The sequence below is a fragment of the Hyperoodon ampullatus genome (assembly GCF_949752795.1).
Source record: "Hyperoodon ampullatus genome assembly, chromosome: 6".
Lineage (NCBI taxonomy): Eukaryota > Metazoa > Chordata > Mammalia > Artiodactyla > Ziphiidae > Hyperoodon > Hyperoodon ampullatus.
This window is the reverse complement of record NC_136919.1, coordinates 859,821-879,496: the sequence shown is the minus strand read 5'-3', so window position 1 is coordinate 879,496 and position 19,676 is coordinate 859,821. Positions and strand designations below refer to the sequence as shown.

Sequence of the window (19,676 nt, the reverse complement as noted above, 5' to 3'; positions counted from 1 at the left end):
TCGGCCTTGCCTTTCTTGGACCTGCATGGGACGCCCCGACTGGAATTCCACCAGTCAGTGTTTGATGAGCTTCGGGACAAGCTGCTGGAGCGCGTGTCAGCCATTGCCACAGAGGGGAAGGCCGAGGAGAGGTAAGTGGGCGGTGAGATGGGCAGCCCCCTCCCCAGCCCGGAAACTGAATGTGCCCCGGTGGCTACACATCCCTACTGAAAAAGGGGCCGCCTGTGCACATCACCCGCCGGTCTGGGGACAGGCAGGGAGCTGCTTCTGACTTGGTCCTGGGCTGCTCCCTCAGTGCTGAGAGTCTTTCCAGGTACAAGAAACTCGAGGACCTTCTGGAGAAGAGCTTTTCTCTGGTGAAGATGCCATCTCTGCAGCCAGTGGTGATGTGCGTCATGAAACACTTGCCCAAGGTAACATCCTCAGGGCCAGCTTGCCCTGGGGAGGTTTCCTGAGCTGCCTGCCTCAGGAACGGCAGCTCTGGAGCACGTTCTCCACGCTGGCTTCTCCCTGAGCCGAGCCGCGCATTGACTGAAGCTTGGCACAAGCTCTGGAGCGTGGCGCCCTTTCTGGGAAAAAGCTGTTTGTGGGCAGCAGGGCTCCTGCCCCGTCAGAGCCTGGGGGGCCAGTCACAGGTGCCCCTGTCAGTTGGGGCTGGGCTGGATGTGGCTTCTGCTGTGGGGGGCTGAAGCCTGTTGGCTTGTCTTGAGGGAGACCCCTGGGGCACAGGTGCTGCTCACAGGTGGCCTCTGGGGTCATGTAGGTTCCTGAGAAGAAGCTGAAGCTGGTGATGGCCGACAAGGAGCTGTACCGGGCCTGTGCCGTGGAGGTTAAGCGGCAGATCTGGCAGGACAACCAGGCGCTCTTTGGCGACGAGGTCTCCCCGCTGCTGAAACAGTACATCGTGGAGAAGGAGGGCGCGCTCTTCAGCGCGGAGCTCTCCGTCCTGCACAACTTCTTCAGCCCCTCCCCCAAGACCAGGCGCCAGGGCGAGGTGAGGCGGGGCGGGGACATGTGCACGGCCTCCCCCGTGAAGCCCGGCTTGTCTGCTTCTAGAAGACTGGGCTCGGATGTGGGGCTGGCAAGGGGCATTGCAGCACTGCGCCTGGGTGTGGGTCTACTTGGTCTTTTCTACGTACTTTGAGCTCGGCAGCTTGGCCGGCCTCTTCAGCTAAGCTCTCTGTGTCTTCTTTCAGCCCTGGGAGTTTTCCTCTGTTTGTCTGTTTGATTCATTCCTTGGTTCAACAAACGCTTTTTTTTCTTTATAAATGTATTTATTATTTATGGCTCTGTTAGGTCTTCATTGCTGTGCGCAGGCTCTCTCTAGTTGTGATGAGCCGGGGCTACTTTTCGTCGCTGTGCACAGGCTTCTCATTGTCGTGGCTTCTCTTGTTGGGGAGCACGGGCTATAGGTGCGCAGGCTTCAGTATTTGTGGCACACGGGCTCCATAGTTGTGGCTCGTGGGCTCTAGAGCACAAGCTCAGTAGTTGTGGCGCACGGGCTTAGTTGCTCCGCGGCGTGTGGGATCTTCCCGGACCAGGGCTCGAACCCGGGTCTCCTGCGTTGGCAGGCGGATTCTTAACTACTGCGCCACCAGGGAGGCCCAACAAATGCTTTTAGGGTGCTGACTCACTGCCCTGGCCCCTGGACCCTTCAGTGACCCCTGGGGTACTGGGGCACCTGCCTGGGGTACTGCAGGCTCGTGTGGGGCAGACCCTATGCAGTAGATGTCACATTTCGGTCCCTGAGAGCTCCGGGGGTAGAGGAGGGCTGTGGAGACGGGGGGCCACAGAGCAATGCGGGGGGGGGCGGGGCTGGAGGCCACCGTGGACACTTGACCTTTCCTGGTGAGGTGGGGGTCCCTGGCCTGGTTCCAGGATGACCTCTCAACCTGGGAGGGAGGTGACGGTAAGAGGCCAAACGTTGGCCGAGGCGCGTTTGACGTTTCTCTGTGTTCTTTCACCGCCAGCCTTCTCACCTGGGGTTTTGTGTGTGTGGCCTGAGGTAGGGCCTCCCCTAATGTTTCCTCTCAGATGTTGGGCCGGTGCTCGCAGCACCACTTCCTGGACAGGCCGCTAAGTGTGTCGGAGCCCTGCCTGCGTTGCCTCCTCTTTCTTTTGGGGGAGCCTGGCCTTGGGCCATGGTCCTGCCCCTTCTTCACTCTCCCCTCCAGGCCAAGGGTCCGCCTTGGAGTCCTGCCAGTGTAAAGGGAGAGCGCGGTGGCAGGTGACACGTTGCCCCGCCATCCTCGGGCGGGTTGGGACCTGGGGCTGTGGGTCTGTGCCCAGCAGGCCAGGCCGCGGTCAGGCTGGAGTGCGCGCCTGTCTCCGTGTTAGAGGTGCCGGCACGTCGGTGCCGAGACTCGGGTGATGCTCTATGCCTGCCCCGCTTTTTGGGGCACCACGGCCTGCTGGCGGGTCCTCGGCAGGGGCCCTAAGGTGGGCTGCCGTCCCTGCTGACCTCCCCACTCGCTGCGTGCAGCCTGTTGGGCTGCCTTGGTGTCTGTCACCCCAGGTGGCCCTGTGCATCCTTACAGCCAGTGTGCCCCAAGCGGGGCCCCCTCCTGTTGGCTGCCGCCTTGGTAGGAGCCTCCCAAATAGGGGCAGGGTGCAGAGGGGGGTGGCGGCCACCGGGAGAAGGCGTGAGTGGGGTGGCTGCAGCAGGGCCTCGAGCAGAGGCTGAGCGTGACGGTGCCGCCCATGCTCATCTGGGCCCGAGTCCCCCACGCCACCGGCTGCCCCGCCCGCCGACTCTGGTGGAGTCTGGGACCCGGGCTGACGGCCTCTCAGAGGAGCCGCAGGGCCTGATGGGTTCGCTGCCTTAAAGACAAGAACCGTCGCCACCCAGCACAAGCTGATTTTGTGAGAGAGGAAGCTTAGCCCCACGGGGTCACGGGGTGTGCGAGGCCGGCCTGGTGTCCCAGCAGGTGGTGCAGAGGCTGACCCGGATGGTGGGCCGCAACGTGAAGCTGTACGACATGGTCCTGCAGTTCCTGCGCACGCTCTTCCTGCGCACCCGCAACGTGCACTACTGCACGCTGCGCGCCGAGCTGCTCATGTCCCTGCATGACCTGGACGTGGGCGACATCTGCTCCGTGGACCCCTGCCACAAGGTGGGCGCCCGCCCCGCCCTCACTGCTCTCCCCCTCAGCTTCTCTTTCCCCTCCCCTTGGATGTGGCGGTCCAGGCACGTGGGCTCTGCCCTAGCCCCTGTGCCACCTCTGCCCACCCGGCTGGGGGACCGTGATGTCCCCTGGACGCCTGACCCAGAGCCCTCGGGGGCTGCTCATTGGCGAGCTCTGTGTTCAGGAAGAGGGCTTTCTGCACTGCCCTTGTCCTGGCATAGGTGCTGTGCGGCCCCAGACGGCGTCCCTTCCAAGGGGCTTCGCAGCGTCACGCTCTGAGCCTGCACTGCCCCCCCGCACAGTGGGGGCCCTGGAGGGGCCCATTTCAGAACAAAACGCCCATTTTGCTTCTTTCTTGCACCACCTGGCCTGTGGGGATGTGGGCACTTGGGCCTATTTCCTTGGTGCTGTCCCATTCCTGGGGACAAGCCGTGCCTCGGCGACTCGAGGTGGGGGTCCCGATGTTCACCCAAGGCTCAAGAAAGCTCAGGCAGCGGTGAGTGCTGCCTGGAGGCTGCGGTCTCTGGCCGGGTCCTGACCATGCCTCCTCCCCGCAGTTCACGTGGTGCCTGGACGCTTGCATCCGAGAGCGCTTCGTGGACAGCAAGAGGGCCCGGGAGCTGCAGGGCTTCCTTGACGGAGTGAAGAAGGGGCAGGAGCAGGTCCTGGGGTGAGGGTCGGCCTCGCGCCGGGTCCTGTCCTCGGGCGTCCGGACGAGCGTGCTGTGGCCGCAGTCGGGAGCGGCTGTTTCTTCCAGTACATTTTAGGAGGACTGGTTGGCGCCCGTGCCCATGGCTGAGAAGCTCGGCTGCTGGGGTGAGGCCGTCGCCGTCCCAGGCGAGCTGGGCGCCCGGGCTGGGGCTCCGGTGGCTGCAGCCACGTGGGGCCTGCCTGTGAGCTGAGAGGCCCGCCGCGCCCGGAGGTGGTGGGACCTGGCTCCCGGCAGGGCCCTCTCTGGGTGGGCTCTGCCTGGCCTCCTGTCTCAGCTCCTCATTCCTGGAATTGTCTCTGTGGGAACCTGATTGAGTTTATGGAGTCTGGGTCAGGTTCTCAACCAGGACTGGACCTTAATTCTTTAAAAAACTATTTGATTCTTCAGTTTGTTAAGTAAGTTAAGGGCAAGTTACGAACCACAAGCTTTTGGAAAGCGGTCCTGAGCGGGGTGGGCTTTGTCCATGCGGAAGGGCCATCTCCTTGGGTCAGTGGCTTGGTGGGCCGGGAGCGTCCCTCACTGACGCCGCGGGCACGTCCTCACAGGGACCTGTCCATGATCCTGTGTGATCCCTTCGCCATCAACACCTTGTCACTGAGCACAGTCAGGCACCTGCAGGAGCTGGTGGGCCAGGAGCTGCTGCCCAGGGTGAGTGCGCCCGGCTGGCCGCATGCTGCCTTCTGGGCGATGTGTGGGTGTGGACCCCGGTCGCCCAGGTCCCAGCCGGGCCTGGGGAGAGCACACACACCCGCCAGGCGGAGGGCGCGTGCAGCCAGACCCCCTGGCGGTCCGGGCGGGAAGCTCAGGTGAGCACAGCCAAGGCCTGTGTTTCCCTACAGGACAGCCCGGATCTCCTCCTGCTGCTGCGGCTGCTGGCGCTGGGCCAGGGGGCATGGGACATGATTGACAGCCAGGTCTTCAAGGAACCCAAGATGGTAACGGGGTCAGGCGGGCTCCTTCCTGCTGCCTTCTCAAGGGGCTGTGGGATGGGGTTTGGGGAGGTGGGGAGGAGGACGGGCCCCAGGCCCGCGTCCGGGAGGAAGAACGGAGGAAGGGGGCCAAGGGGCAGGGACGGTGCAGGACAGCTCTCGGGCCTCTGCCCCAGGAGGTGGAGCTGGTCACCAGGTTCCTGCCCACGCTCATGTCCTTCGTGGTGGACGACCACACCTTCAACGTGGATCAGAAGCTCCCAGCCGAGGAGAAGGCCCCGGTCACATACCCGAGCACGCTGCCGGAGAGTTTCACCAAGTACGGGCTGTGGGCGCTGGGCGGGAGGGCCTTCGCCTCGGGCCCCCTCGGGGCTGACAGTGCTCGGGCGCAGGTTCCTGCAGGAGCAGCGCATGGCCTGCGAGGTGGGGCTGTACTACGTGCTGCACGTCACCAAGCAGAGGAACAAGAACGCGCTCCTGCGCCTGCTCCCGGGGCTCGGTGAGTCAGGTGGGCGGCGGGGCCCAGCCGTGTCCCCTCACAGACGCCCGGCTCTCACCGCAGCCCGCGTTTGCGAAGAGCCACCTTAATCTTTTCCTAAGGGGCGAGAGGCGTGGAGCCCCTCAAGTCCTCAGACCATTGAGAGAGCCCCCCCTCCGTGGGGGTGAAGAGGCCGCTTCCCCTGGGAGCCTTGCTCTGCCTGGGGTTCGAGGGAGGGATCTGAGTGGACCCCTTCAAGGGTAAGGGAGTGCCCGGCCGGCGCGCTGCACGACAGGCCCGGGGCCTCTGCTGGCCCGTCCCGTCGGAGGCATTGCGGCTTCCTGGGGAGGATCTCACGCTGCACTGTCTGACAGTGGTGCGTGCTGTTTCCCGACTTTTCCACGTGGAGGAAGCGGCCCATTGTGGGTATTAGTTTCTAGCCAGCCGCCACCTAACCGATCAACAGGAACTTATCCTTGCGGTTCTGGGGCTCGGAAGTCTGCAGTGAGTCTCCCGCGGCTGAAATCAGGTGGGGGCAGGGCGGGCTCCTCCTGGGGCTCCAGGGAGAAGCCCCTTCTTGTCTCCTCCAGCTTCCAGGAGCCGCGTCCTTGGCTCCTGGCCCCTTCCCAGTTCATCTGTCCACCTTCTCCCGTCCTCCTGTCTCTGGCTTTGACTCCTGCCTCCCGCCTTCCTCTTCTGAGGACCCGTGATCACCGTGGGCCCACCCGGGGCGTGCAGGGCCATCTTCCGTCTCGGGGCCCGGTGCCCCTCAGGTGGCACGGTCACAGGCTCCTGGGTCAGCACGTGGCGATCTCAGGGGCGACAGCTTGTCTCTCTGTTTCGGGGGCTTCCAGGAGCACAGTCATAAGGAACTTGGATTTGCCTCATCCTTTCTGCTCACTTTTGAACTTCTGTATCTTTCTTGTTTAATCGTGTCTGTAGACACAGGATGTCCCGCAAGGCGGGAGCATCAGTGTCTCCCAGCCACGAGCTGCCGCCTGGGGGGTGGGGTGCAGGGCTTCAATCATGTTCAGGGAGAGTGATCTCGTTCTTTGGTGTAACTAGTAGCTTCTAGAAAGAAAGGATGGTGGTTTTAAAAGAAAGTTATTTATTTATTTATTTATTTTGTGGTATGCGGGCCTCTCACTTCTGTGGCCTCTCCCGCTGAGGAGCACAGGCTCCAGACGCGCAGGCCCAGCGGCCATGGCTCACGGGCCCAGCCACTCCGCGGCACGTGGGATCCTCCCGGACCGGGGCACGAACCCATGTCCCCTGCATTGGCAGGCGGACTCTCAACCACTGCACCACCAGGGAAGCCCTAAAGTTCTTTATTTTTAAACTTTTTTTTGGTGGGTTTTTTTTTTTGTTGTTGTGGTTTTTTTTGTTTTTTTTTTGCGGTCCGCGGGCCTCTCACTGTTGTGGTCTCTCCCGTTGTGGAGCACAGGCTCCGGATGCGCAGGCTCAGCGGCCATGGCTCACAGGCCCAGCTGCTCTGCGGCATGTGGGATCTTCCCGGACTGGGGCATGAACTCGCGCCCCCTGCATTGGTGGGGGTTTTTGATGAAACCCAAGTAAAGAGCACAGGATCGTGAAGGCCAGTGCCCATCGCCCACCTGCACGGGGGTCCGCGTGCGGCTGCCGTCCCGTCCGCTCAGCAGTCTGTACGTAAACCCGGCAGACTAGCTTGGCACAATGCAGCAAGTGTCTCTACAGAAGACAGACTCTTAAAACCCACGACCTTGGCACGTGGTTGGTTGGGGTCCAGGTCCCCCGACTGTGGCCGCGTTGCCCCAGTTGTCATAACGTTTTTGTGCGGATGGTCTGTTCAAGTCAGGAGTCAAATAAGGGCCTCCCTTCACCTGGCTTCTCCGGCTGCCTCTCAGGTCTTGTGGTCTGTAGGGCTACGTGGGGTTTGCTGGGGGAACCAGGGCGTTTGTTCCCCGGTCGGGACTTTGCTGGCAGCATCCCTTGGTGCAGTGACCGTGTGCCCGCCCGAGTGTCCTGTAAACTGGCCGCGAGGCCAGCCGAGCCCCCGGTCAGCTGTGCAGCAGGGGCGCACCCCAGGCGTGTCCAGTGGGGTCGTGTCTCCTGTGCGTTAGGGGTTCGGTGGCTGGGGTTGCGTCGGCGTTTCTGTCTCAGCTGCTGTGCCTGCCCGCGTGCGCTCGGCGGTGTTGGCCGGTGACTGCTGCGATCGGTTGGTAGTTACTCTCGCCATCTCTCTCTTCTGAGGTTTGACGGCCGTGGCTTCAAAAAAAGAAGGCCCGTTTGCTCCGTTCTCTCTCCTCTAGAGCCTGTGGTCTGGCAGACCTGCCGGGCCGGCCCTCGGCACTTCTGTGTCTCCTCTCGCTACCGGCCTGTTCAGCTTTCCCTCTGCTGGAGTCCACTTCATCCTGAGCCCCTTGGCTGCTGGGCAGAGCCACCCGTGATGGGCTGTCGTCCCCTCCCCACCCTTGCCCTGGAGCCCCGCCCCTACCGTCTGCTTCCCCTGTCCAGGCCCGGGTTCTGGCCCTTAGGCCCGGGTCAGGGAGGTGGGTGTCGGGCGAGCTGGGCGACGCCTGCTGTGCTTGCAGTGGAGACCTTCAGCGATCTGGCGTTCGGGGACATCTTCCTGCACCTGCTCACGGGCAACCTGGCGCTGCTGGCGGACGAGTTTGCCCTGGAGGACTTCTGCAGCAGCCTCTTCGACGGCTTTCTCCTCACCGCTTCCCCGAGGTGCCCGTCCTCTCGGTCCACATCTCGGTCGGGGGTGCCGGGCACAGCTGGGGAGGGGGTGGGAGGGCGGCTCTGCAGCCGCCTGCAGCCCAGCGCGGCCTCTTCCAGGAAGGAGAACGTGCAGCGGCACGTGTTGCGGCTCCTCCTCCACCTGCACCACCGGGTGGCCCCGTCCAAGCTGGAGGCTCTGCAGAAGGCGCTGGAGCCCACGGGCCAGGTGGGTGCCCTCCCCCGCCCCGCCCCAGGCTGGCTGGCCTGCCTGCCTGTGTGCGTGCGTGCGTGCGTGCGTGTGTGTGTGTGTGTGTGTGTGAGAGAGAGAGAGAGAGAGAGAGAGAGACAGAGAGAGACAGAGAGAGGGAAAGGGAGAGGGATCTGTGTGCACTCGCTCTGGGCCTGCCCCGAAGCCACGCGCTTCCCCCCACAGAGTGGAGAGGCAGTGAAGGAGCTGTATTCCCAGCTCGGTGAGAAGCTGGAGCAGCTGGATCGGAGGAAGCCCAGCCCGGCCCAGGCCACAGAGACCCCAGCCCTGGAGCTGCCCCTCCCCAGCGTGCCCGCCCCGGCTGTACTCTGAGGCTCTGCCTGGGGCTGCTCAGGGGTGGGCAGGGCCCCCGGTGGGGATGCGGCCCTGGTGGGCCAGGGGAAGAGGCTCCTCTGTGCCTGTGAGAGCAGGAGCCCGTCTCTCCTGGAGGTGGACTGACTGTTCCTGGGACTGGGGGTGGGCTGAGCGGAGACCCCGGGGACCGTCCTGTGGGCAGGGCACCCGTGCTCTGCACCTCAGCCTCCCCTGGAACTTGGTCCTGGGAGGTGTGTGCCTCCTGCGTGAATGGGACCCGTGTCCCTGCTGCTTGTGGCCCCCGGCCGGCTCCCTGGAGCACAGGCCTGCTGCAGGTCTGCTGCCCCCTGCCTGGCCCCTCGCACTCCCACGCCGTGGAAAGCTGCTTGCTTGTTCCTCCTCGCGTGTGGGTTTCCACTGCTGTCAGGCAGACAGGCAGTACTTGGCATTAGGAAAAGGACACCTGTTTTCCAAGGGGCGGGGGGCAGGGTCCGAGCCCTGAGGGGAAGAGGGCGGGCCGGCAGGGTTGGTGCCCAGATTGGCAGAATCGAGGAGTTTGCTGGGGGCGGGGGTCTGCAGGTGGAGCCCAGCTCTCCAAGGAGCTCCTCCCCTGTTGACAGTCCCGTGTAGCACACGGGGGAGGAAAGCCCAGGCTCCCCTGCCGCCTCGATTGGCCCTCAGCGCAGTGTGCTCGGCCACGTGAGGGGCTGCTGTCGCTCATAGCAGGACTTTCACTTTTGTAAATAAAAGGCGTTTTGGTAAATCCAGCAGATGAGCTGTTTCTGTGCATGCCCAGGGTTGGTTGCAGTGCAGGCTGGCGAGCGCTTTCCTGGCGCCTTTGTCCTGGCGCCTTTCTCCGTGGGCACAGTCTGGATGCCCAGCCCCGTCCGGGACAGCAGCTGTGGATGGTGAGGCCTGGGCCTGGCTGCGCCCGGGGCCAAAAGACTCGACACGGTCAGCCCTGGGTGGGCCTCAGTGCCCATCACCAGTGCTGACATGTTGCCGAGGGGCAGGCTGTGTGGAGGTCACTGTGACCTTGACAGGTGCGGCTCTGCAGGTGTTGGGGAGGGACTGGTGGAGATGGTGACTGAGGAAGCAAACCCCTGGGGTGTGGGCGTCAGCGGTCGGGAGGAGCCGGTGTTTGTGCGCTGATGGGAGCAACAAGGGATGAAAAGCGGATGGGGCTTCGGGGGACGGCTGGGGTGTCACTGAGTGGGGGAGGGGGCAGCGCCTGGCCCAGGCGGGCCCCGCGGGAGCAGCGCGTTCCCAGGGAGGAGGCGCGGACCCCCTTCCAGCTGCTGCTTTTCCTCTGGGAGCCAGGGGGCCAGGGGGCCGGGTCCTGGGCTGGGAGGCAGGATGGGGCAGAGGTGGGGCCCAAGGAGAGGATGAGGAAGGCACGGGGCCCGTGTGACCCCCCTGAGGCTCACGGTCAAGGGGGACAGAGACCAGTCGGCGAGGCCAAGCTCCTTCAGCCCGGACGAAGGGACAGGGGACCAGAGGCCCCGGTGGGCGGGGCTCGTCAGGTGGAGGGCGTGAGCTGCAAGGACGGACAGGGTGGGGGTGAGGGCTGCAGCGACGGAGAGCCCCAGGTGGGCCGGCGGGAGGGGGCAGCTGAGCTCAGGGACCCTCTGGGGCTGCGAGGGAGGCGGGAATCCTGAGGCCGGACCGGGCAGGGCTGCGGGGAGGCTGGGGGGTGGGAGGTCTGGTCAGAGGAAGGGAGCGTCCACACGGGAATTTGGGGAGGAGGGAGCACGTGTGCGGTGCGGGCCCTGCCCACCTCCAGGCCAGCAGTTTGGGAACCTGAGCCCACACTGGGCTGGTGGAGGGGTCGGGCATGGGCAGCGAGGTGAGGGGTCTGCAGAGACCAGGTTGAAGATGTGGACCTGAATTCGGGGCTGGGGACAGGGCTGGACAGGGCTGGACGGGGCACGGGCTGGAGGGAGGGGTAGGAGGGCATCATACGGGCGTGGTGGGCCTGGTCCTAAAGGGTAGGGACAGGTGGGGCCCCCTTCACCCCTGGAGATGGGGGAGAAAGTACAGAGGAGGCGGGCCTTAGTGCAGGGCTCAGGCTCACCCTTGACCCCGCTGGGGGCAGGCCCTCTGAGGCACGACTTTTTTGACTCCTGCCACACCCCACGTACAGGCCCCCTCCTCACCCAGTGATGGGGCTCTGGACCCCAGCAGGTTTGGGACCAGCATCTGGCAGAAGCAGCTGCCAGCCAACGCCCCCGCCCCCACCCCTGTGCACCTTTTCCGGCGTCTGCCTGTCAGGGTCCCCCGGGGTTCTGTGTGTCAGAAGAAGCTGGGAGACTGTAGAAAGCCTGAAGACCCCAAAGGACCCCACCCTCATACCGGGGCCATGGGGCACCAGCAGGGACCTGGACAGATATCCTTCCGTCCTGCTTCCAGGAAGGCCTGGGCAAGGGCCGCATGGTGGGTGAGGCCCGAGGGGTCCCTAAGCACCTGGCCCAGCACAGAGAGGGGCAGCGGGTCTCAGCTGGAGAGGAGGAAGCGGAGGAGCAGTGGTTTCTCAGTGATCCTGCCAGAGGGCACCGGACACACATGGACAGGCAGGAGCCCCGTATTCTGGGGAGGATGGGAACCCCCAAGCCCGTGAGTGACTTCTCCCTGATGCAGGGTGGGCAGGGAGGTGGAGGGAAGCTGGGAAGTGGGGAGGGATGGCATGCTCAGCAGAGGGACCCGTGTGGGCAGAAGTGTGGAGGGTGAGGGACAGGGAGGCTGGAGGATGGGGGCTCAGGACTGCCAGCGCCCGCGGGACACGGCTGAGCTCGGGGCCAGGACTGGTCTGGGGGCATTACTGGTTAGCAGACCCGCTCCAGAGGGGAGGGTCATCCAGGCAGGCCAGTCTACACAGAGATGGGAACGGGGGTAGGGGCGGGGCCACATGAAACTGGTGGCCGGGGAAGGGTCCAGAGTCTCCATCTGCCAACTCCAAGTTCTTTCTAAATTTGCCCTCCGACCAGGGCCCTGAGTCATGCGTGGGTTTTTTTCCCCCATTCTAGAACTTCCTGCCCTGTCCTGGGGTGGGGGCTCTAGGTCGGGGTACAGGAGAAGACAAAGGGGGAGGCTGAGGGTGGGAGCGCCGTGGAGCCCGGGACCTGGTGGAAGAGGGGGAGGAAGAGGAAACGAGCCCTACTCTGTGAGCACCCAGGTTGGGCTCGGGCGGGGGGAAGAGGGGAGAGGGTTGGAGGACCCCGGCTGGGAGAGAACCCTGCCCGCCCTAACCGGCAGCCTGGACACGCCTATCCCCCCTCGCTGTGGGCCCTGCGGGGGGCAGGGGGTGGTCAGGCGCAGATGTCTCTGGGGAGGTGGGGGTCCTGTGGAGGGCAGGCAGAGGAGCAAAGGCACGTGGGACCAGGGGAGGCAATGCCCTCGGCCTCACCGGGTGACCTGGGCCTGGGCTGAGTCAGGAGGGCTGGGAGGGCTTTAAGGTAGGTGACCAACCGGCCGCGGTACCTGGGCGAGTCAGCCGGCCTCCCCCTCGGGTGCCTCCGTCCAGCCTGAGTCCCGCCCGCTCCACACCCCTGACTCACTTCCTTTGCAAAGAAGCGGAAACCTCCCCAGAGCTTCCTCCGCTTCGGAGGAGGTGTCGCTGCCCCTCTGAGCCTGAGCTGACCCAGTGAGGCTCCTGACCCCATCCCGACCCCCGCCAGGAAGCCAGCACATTCTGCTTCCTGCGTCGCAGGCCCCAGCCTCTGGCGTGGTTGGGGGGCCGCCCTGGGGGGCTGGGGGCGGGCCAGCGAGAGCCTGAGCTGACGCAGCTGCAGGTAGTGGGGAGGGCCGGGGGCACCCACCCCACCTTTCTCCAGCTGCCTCCTCAGTGGCTTCATCTCCTTCTCCGGGTCTTGTCTTTCTGTCCCTCTTTTCACCCTACCCCCACCCGCCTCTAGGGGGCTCCCTGCCCCCAACTCCATTAGTGTGCCCACTAGAGCGATGCTGGGAGGCCTGGGCTCAACTTGGGGACAGGGGCCCATTCTGGAAAGCAGAAGTTCCGGCCAGGCCGCCCCCCAACCACCAAGTGTTCGTGGGGGAGGGGCATCTCTGAACTCTGGGGACGCTTGGGCCTCTGCTTCCCACGCCCCCCTCTAGGGACCGGAGGGCCCCAGGCGCCCGGCAGTCGAGCAGCGTCAGGGGCGGGGTCCGGCCTTGACCCTGCTCCACCCCTAATTGGCGCCAGGTCGGCACCGACTCCGACTCCTCCTCCAGGAAGCCCGGGCGGCGGCCGTCCTATAAAATGCGCCCCTGCCCCCCACCCCCACCCCCCCCACCCCGCAGCCACTTCCTCAAGGCCCGAGGCTGTTTATGCGAGGATCCGAGAGATTTGCATTGGGGCCCGGCGGGGAGCCGCTTCCTGGTCAGAGGGGCGAGGCCGGTACCAGGCCCTGGCCTCGGGGCAGCGGGCCGCACTCCGGGGGGCCTCGCGGGGGGGGGGGGGGAGGGCTGAGATCTCGGGGGAGGGTCACAGTCGGCCGGGCGGAAGTCTGGAGACCCTCCCCGTCTTCCTGTTGCAGGGAGGGTGACCTGCATGCCAAGCGCCGCCCCTGCGCCATGGACCGTGGCCAGCCCAGCCCGGAGCCCGCGGCAGCGGACCCCGTCGCCCCCGGCCCGAGCGTGATCGCGCCCGTGCGCGCCGTGGTCCGCCTGCGCCGCTGTGTGCGCCTCCTGCGCAAGCGGTGCCTCCCGCCTCCGGCCGTGAGGCCGGACTCCGAGCCCCGGGCGCCGCGCGCGGACCCGGACCAGCCGCAGTTCTTCACCTTCGACGGCCCGGCGGAGCTGTCCTCGAGGCCGCCGCGAAAGAAGCGCCGGCGCAGCCGTGTGGTGCTCTACCCCGAGACGTCGCGCAAGTACCGGCCGCGGGCGGAGCGCCGGAGCCGCGCGCAGCGTTGCCTGTTGTTGCTCATGGCCATCGTGGGCTTCCAGGTGCTCAACGCCATCGAGAACCTGGACGATAACGCGCAGCGCTATGACCTTGACGGGCTGGACAAGGCGCTGCAGCGTGCCGTGTTCGGCCAGCCGGCGGCCGTGGAGCGCATCGTGGCGCTGCTGCGGGACTACCTGGCCACGCACGTGCACAGCCGCCCGCTGCTCCTGGCGCTGCACGGGCCCAGCGGCGTGGGCAAGAGCCATGTGGGCCGCCTGCTGGCGCGCCACTTCCGCGCGGTGCTCGAGGACGGCGCGCTCGTGCTACAGTACCACGCGCGGCACCACTGCCCCGAGCCGCGCGCCGCGGAGGACTGCCGCCAGGAGCTGGCGCGGCGCGTGGCCGACGTGGTGGCGCGGGCCGAGGCGGAGGAGAAGACCCCGCTCCTGGTTCTGGACGACGTGGAGCTCCTGCCGCCGGCGCTGCTGGACGAGCTGCACGGCTTCTTGCAGCCGCAGCGCTCGCACCACTTCCACAACGCCATCTACGTGCTCCTCAGCGGCAACGGCGGCGCGGAGGTCACGCGCTTCGTGCTGCAGAACGCGTCCCGCGCGCTGGCCCTGCGCGCAGACGGCGCCCACGGGGCCGGGGCCGCGGCGGTGGCGGCACAGGCCGAGGAGGAGCTGCGCGCCAGCCTGAGGGCGCTCCTGGTCCGCGAGCACCCGCTGTGGCAGGCCGCGGCCATCGTGCCCTTCTTGCTGCTGGACAAGGGGGACGTGGTCAACTGCTTCCGGGACGAGATGGCCGGGGAGGGCTTCTTCCCGGAGCAGGCCCGCGCCGAGCTCCTGGCCGCGCAGCTCAGCTACTACCGCGTGGCTGGCCGCGAGTTCGCCGTCACTGGCTGCAAGCAGGTGGTGGCCACCGTGAACCTCTTGTAGCGCAGGCGCCACCGGGCGCAGTGGACGCCCACGGGCACGACGGGACGTTGGTTTGACAGTGGCAGTTGGAGGGAGGGGACCCTGTGGATTTGCCCCAGGCCTCTAAGCCCCGAATAAATCTGTCCATGGCCCTCCGCCGGTTCACACTGGGACCTGGGGGGACCGGTGGGGCTGGGTCAGCTCTGAGCTCCTCTGCCAATTCCAACCCTCTTCAGAGCCCCAGTCTGCCACCTGCTGGGTCCTTAATTCAGCCTGCATTCTTCAGCGCCAGTATGTCCCACAGGGCTGGCTCCCCAGGAGTGGGTAGGTCTGTGTCCGTGGGACAGAGAATAGATGACGGCAGAGAGGGTGAGCAGACCCCAGGGACACACTGCTGGTCCCCTGCAGAGCCGCATGTGGCCACGAGTCTTTCGGATGCTGGCAGCAGCCGAATACACACTCCCCCCCACACATACCTGCTCATCCCGGGGGCCTAAAGTTCTGGATGCTTCGCCACTGCAAGAATCCCATGGGTCTGCCTGGACTTCTCATGGCCTTTTGGGCCCAGGAGCTCCCCGGGAGGCAAAGGGATGGGTGGGGGGCTCCACCCAATGAGCTGGTCCAGTGGAATATCCCCTAAGTGGTCCAGAAGGGGGACTCTCTCAGGGTGACAGCAGCAGGAGGTGGGTCCAAGTCGGGGGCCCTGACCTCCTGGATCCCCCTGCGCTGCCCACCAACCTGCTCCAGGGTGCTGAACTCGGGGGAGGCCTCTGAGTAGGGATCCCTCAGACCGCAGAGGTCCAGTGCTTCCCAGGCCTGGGTTGGGGCCTCACGCTTGCCATCCTGGCTTCTCCCCAACCCTGGCTCTGCAGGCTCATGTCTCCCTGAGTAGGACTGCAGGAACCGTGCCGGCTGCCTGGGGCGGGTGAGCGCCAAGCCTTGGGGCCCCTCCTGGGCTGGGCTCCCAAGGGGAGCGAGGCAGTTTCAGTGCTGTCTCCTGGTGGGCATGCGGGTCAGTACGGCCCCACCCACCCGGGAGGAGGGCGCGGCCTGGGAGGTGGGGGGACAGGAGCACAGCTAGGGGCTGAGGGGAGGGCTGGTCAGGGTGGAGGCACCGCCAGCGTGGACTGTGCCAGGAGCTCCAGGCCCCCACCGCCGAGCTCAGCCCGACCCCTGCCCTCCCAGAACCTCAAGGACCACGGGGGCTGGTGTCTCTAGAGACCCTGGCAGACGCCCCATCCCTGGGGGTCCCATACGGTCACAGCCGCCTCGCTGCCATCCATTCTCTTAGTGGTGGTCATGGTGGTCGGCTGCAGACCTGGATGGGCTGAGGTTTGTCAGGGAGAGGAGCCTGTCCCGGCACAGGGAAGCGGCTGACCTGCCAAGCTGGCATGCAGCCCCTGGGCCCCTGGGCCCCGATGGGAAGGGTGGGGAGGGGGCACGTCCTGCCCGGAAAGGCTGGATTCCTCCCAGCTCCAGGGCTCCCTGGGGGCTGCGAGGGATGGCCAGTTTGCACGATGGCTCTAAACCAGCAGCCAGACCTGCAGGTATCCAGCTGAATACACCAAAAAGACAGCGGGTTGTCCGGCGATATTGCTCTAACCAATGCGCTTGCTCTTTAGTTTTATGTCATTGGGTCTCTGCTTCCCCAGAGGCATTTAACCAGTTGCAGCAAGACGGCTTTGCTGCTGCAGACACCTCCTTGCTCAGCAAGTAGGTAATCGCAGGCTCGTGGTTCCCCGAAACCACCTTGGCAGATGAGTTAAGTGACCGTCACTGAGCTGAAGCTGCTTTGGCTCCGGAGTTGGCTAACTCTCCTAGTGTCAGGGAGAGATTCCTGATCATATGTTCGCTGGTGCTCACTCCCATCCGTGGGAGGAAAGCTCTCCCTACAGAGGTAAAGGCAGAATCTCTTACGCCTGCTGGGAGTTCTTGCTTAAGGCAGTTCTAGAGGTTTAACGGGACGGATCAACGTGAGGCTTCTGTTCAGTTACGTCAGGAGAACAGGACAGTGGATACAGCAGGGCTCACCGTCCTGTGTTCTCCAGCCATCAAGACAATGGGCTGCCCAAGCATAAAGGCCATCCCCCAAACTTCTACATATGAAGGTGAAACCAGGGGGCGCACATAAAGCCTCCACACGAGTGATGGAGTCTATGGGTTCCTTCACTGGCGCAGAGACACTGGCGTTACTTAGCCAAGACTCGGAAATTTTGTTGTTACACAACAGGAAGTTACCTAGATGTACAGATCTGTCAGCAAGTTTACAGATGACTCAACTTGCGTTGCCAGCTCCGTTGATCTTTCATGCAGATATTCAAAAGGTCTTGTTTTCCTATCCCAGGGTTGGGTCAAATTGAAGCAAGGAATAAATTTAGGTGGGCTTAGCTCCCTAACTCTATAAAATGGGCCTGCAGAACAATTTGGACAGACAGCAGCATCTGGAACCCCAGTGAAATTACTTATAGGCTGAACCAAAGGGCCATTGCTATGCTGGGCCAGCTGAGGATTCCAATGGCAAATCGAGCAATCAGAGAGGTTTCCCCCTTTCTTCAGGGACTGGGAGATACGAATGAGGGTGTTGGCCTTCCATAGAAGGGAGGGAGGAACAAGGTGAGGGACTGTATTGAAGTAAAGGTATACAGGCCTGGTCCAGACGTTTTGGGAAAGCTGTTGGCCTCAGATGTCCTCTGCTTCGGGTCCTAATGGGCGTTATCTTCAGGTCGCCAGAGAGTGTACAGGTCCAGCTGGGATTTGGTACCTCCTTTAGATGTGACACTGAACCCAGGAGTCCCGTCTCTGGAGTTTGGTGGCACAAGGGTTAGTCAACAGGACTTGATGGGGCCCTTCCGGCGAGGCTGGAGAGAATCCTTTTGGAGGTGCCTTTTCCAGTACCCAGAGTCTCCAGGCTGTGGGCTGTGACGTTCGGGGTCTTGGTCCTCCGGGAGTGCGCTGCCAGAGCTTGGTGATTTTCTTTCTTTCTTTTTTAGTTTTTTATAAATTTAATTGAAGTATAGTTGATTTACAATGTTGTATTAGTTTCAGGTGGACTGCAAAGTGATTCGTTACACACACACACACGTATGTTCTTTTTCAGATTCTTTTCCCTTATAGGTTATTATAAAATATTGAGTTGGTTATCTGTTTTATGTATAGTAGTGTGTATATGTTAATCCTAACTATTAAACTTTTTTTTTTTTTTTTGGCCACACCATGTGGCTTGCACGATCTTAGTTCCCCCACCAGGGATCGAACCTGGGCTCTCAGCGATGAGAGCACGGAGTCCTAACCACTGGACCGCCGGGGAATTGCCCAGCTGGTTATTTTCAGTAGAAGCAATGAGGCCTTTACAATGCAGAAGTATTTCTCCCTTTCTCAGCTCGGATCAAAGAAGCAGGAGCCACGTGCTTTGGGTGTCCTGTTCAGGGACAAGAGACTCCACTGAACGTGTGCACGTACGTCCACTGTCATGAAAAACAAAAGTAGTTAATAAGAGTTTCAGAACTCTTGAGGGACCAGGTAGGGAGAAAATGTAAATGCTTCAACTTTTGATGCCAAGGTACACTTTACCAAATTGTTTTAAGTTATAGACAGCTTAAAGGAGAGGAGAAAAGGGGATCCGTTATGTCTGGAAAACGAAACATTAAAGCAATTGGTTTTCCATTAGAGTTTTAGAAATTCTTACACAGTTCAGTCGTATGATCTTATAGTTATAAGAAAGAAAACTGTTTCAGAGAACCCGTCAGAGTCCTTTCCATGAATCCCTCTAAAGAGGAACACATTTGGAGAAGCATCAGAGTAAAGCAGTAACTATAATGACAGAGAGACTTGAAAATGCCCATTATTAAAAATCTGATGAGAATTCATTATAATGGGAGTGGCAAGGGGCTCCGCTTATCTCCATGACATACGTTCAAAATGGTGAGCGGCTGGAAATTCCCTGGTGGTCCAGTGGTTAGGGCTTGGCGCTTTCACTGCTGGGGCCCGGGTAACTAAGATCCTGCAAGCCATACAGCACGACCAAAAACAACAAAAAACAGAAACAAAACAAAAATCATGACCAATAACATTATATCAGGACATCTCAGAATTTAGCAATTTCATATTATTTTGAGCACATGTTAGTATGTACCTATACAACTATAAGGTTAAAAGAGTCTGTATTCCTTCTTATTTAGAAGCCTATTACAAGCTTCCCATGTAATCTAGCTCATCAAATAAGCCTGATTAGTTCATCATTTTACCAGGTGAGAGACAAATCCTTTGAGATTCCCCAGGGGCCCTCTGGAAGAGCCCAGTTAGTGCAAGGTCAGCAAGACTTCATTTAGAACTTGATTTGGGGCAAGTTTGTCAAAAGTAACAAAAGGTTTTGGACATTTGACCAAACAGGACCACAGATCATTATGAAATGATAATTATCTGTCTGACCAAAGTAACAATAAAAGATTTCAAAGGCGGGCTTCCCTGGTGGCGCAGTGGTTGCGAGTCCGCCTGCCTATGCAGGGGACACGGGTTTGTGCCCCGGTCCGGGAAGATCCCACATGCCGCGGAGCGGCTAGGCCCGTGAGCCATGGCCGCTGAGCCTGCGCGTCCGGAGCCTGTGCTCCGCAACAGGAGAGGCCACAACAGTGAGAGGCCCGCGTACCGCAAAAAAAAAAAAAAAAAAAAGATTTCAAAGGCAAATACAAGAGGTTACATAGTTGTAAGCAAAACTTAGCTCTTTTAATATTGAGAAGAGGACTTCCCTGGTGGCGCAGTGCTTAAGAATACGCCTGCCAATCCAGGGGACACGGCTTTGAGCCCTGGCCCGGGAAGATCCCACATGCCACGGAGCAGCTAAGCCCGTGCGCCATAACTACCGAGCCTGCGCTCTAGAGCCCGTGAGCAACTACTGAGCCTGCGCTCTAGACCCTGCGAGCCACAGCTACTGAAGCCCGTGAGCCTAGAGCCCGTGCTCCGCAAGAGAAGCCACTGCGATGAGAAGCCCGCGCACCACAACGAAGCCCCCACTTGCCGCAACTAGAGAAAGCCCGCGTGCAGCAACGAAGACCCAGGGCAGCCAAAAATAAATAAATAATATTGAGAAGATTCAGTTTTCTTTAGTAATGAAAGGCCTGAATAAGACAACGTAAGCACAGGAAATAATTTTGTTAAAACACAAATCTTTGCTTTCTAAGCAGATTACTTTAAAAAAAGGTAAAGAAAAATTCTTCATAATCTCCCATGAGAAGCAGACCAATATTCCAAGAAAACCTTGTCCTTTTAGTAGATGAAAAAAATTGTTTTACCTAAGTACACTACTGATTTTTTTTAAATAAATTTATTTATTTCAATTTATTTATTTTTGGATGCATTGGGTCTTTGTTGC

The 19,676-nt window shown here is 61.7% G+C and overlaps 2 protein-coding genes across 2 annotated transcripts; both read left to right on the top strand.

Annotated features, from left to right (window-relative positions):
* NELFB (negative elongation factor complex member B) lies at positions 1 to 9,276 on the top strand. Its single transcript, XM_079706099.1, has 12 exons — positions 1 to 131; positions 314 to 413; positions 764 to 994; positions 2,928 to 3,113; positions 3,683 to 3,795; positions 4,383 to 4,485; positions 4,677 to 4,772; positions 4,943 to 5,085; positions 5,159 to 5,265; positions 7,815 to 7,956; positions 8,065 to 8,173; positions 8,381 to 9,276. The coding sequence occupies exons 2-12, from the start codon at positions 363 to 365 to the stop codon at positions 8,525 to 8,527; spliced, it is 1,428 nt and encodes a 475-aa protein (XP_079562225.1). The 5' UTR covers positions 1 to 131; positions 314 to 362; the 3' UTR covers positions 8,528 to 9,276.
* A 3,802-nt stretch (positions 9,277 to 13,078) lies between these two features.
* Positions 13,079 to 14,558, top strand: TOR4A (torsin family 4 member A; the record flags this gene model as incomplete). The annotated part of the gene is made up of 1 exon (XM_079706643.1): positions 13,079 to 14,558. One exon carries the CDS (start codon positions 13,079 to 13,081, stop codon positions 14,327 to 14,329), a length of 1,251 nt encoding a protein of 416 aa, XP_079562769.1. The 3' UTR covers positions 14,330 to 14,558.
* Positions 14,559 to 19,676: the final 5,118 nt, after the last annotated feature.

Coding starts and splice junctions, on each gene's coding strand:
- NELFB (XM_079706099.1), top strand. CDS start 363: ATGCCATCTCTGCAGCCAGTGGTGATGTGCGTCATGAAACACTTGCCC. Junction 4,486..4,676: donor GCCAGGAGCTGCTGCCCAGG/GTGAGTGCGCCC, acceptor GTTTCCCTACAG/GACAGCCCGGATCTCCTCCT. Junction 8,174..8,380: donor CGCTGGAGCCCACGGGCCAG/GTGGGTGCCCTC, acceptor TTCCCCCCACAG/AGTGGAGAGGCAGTGAAGGA.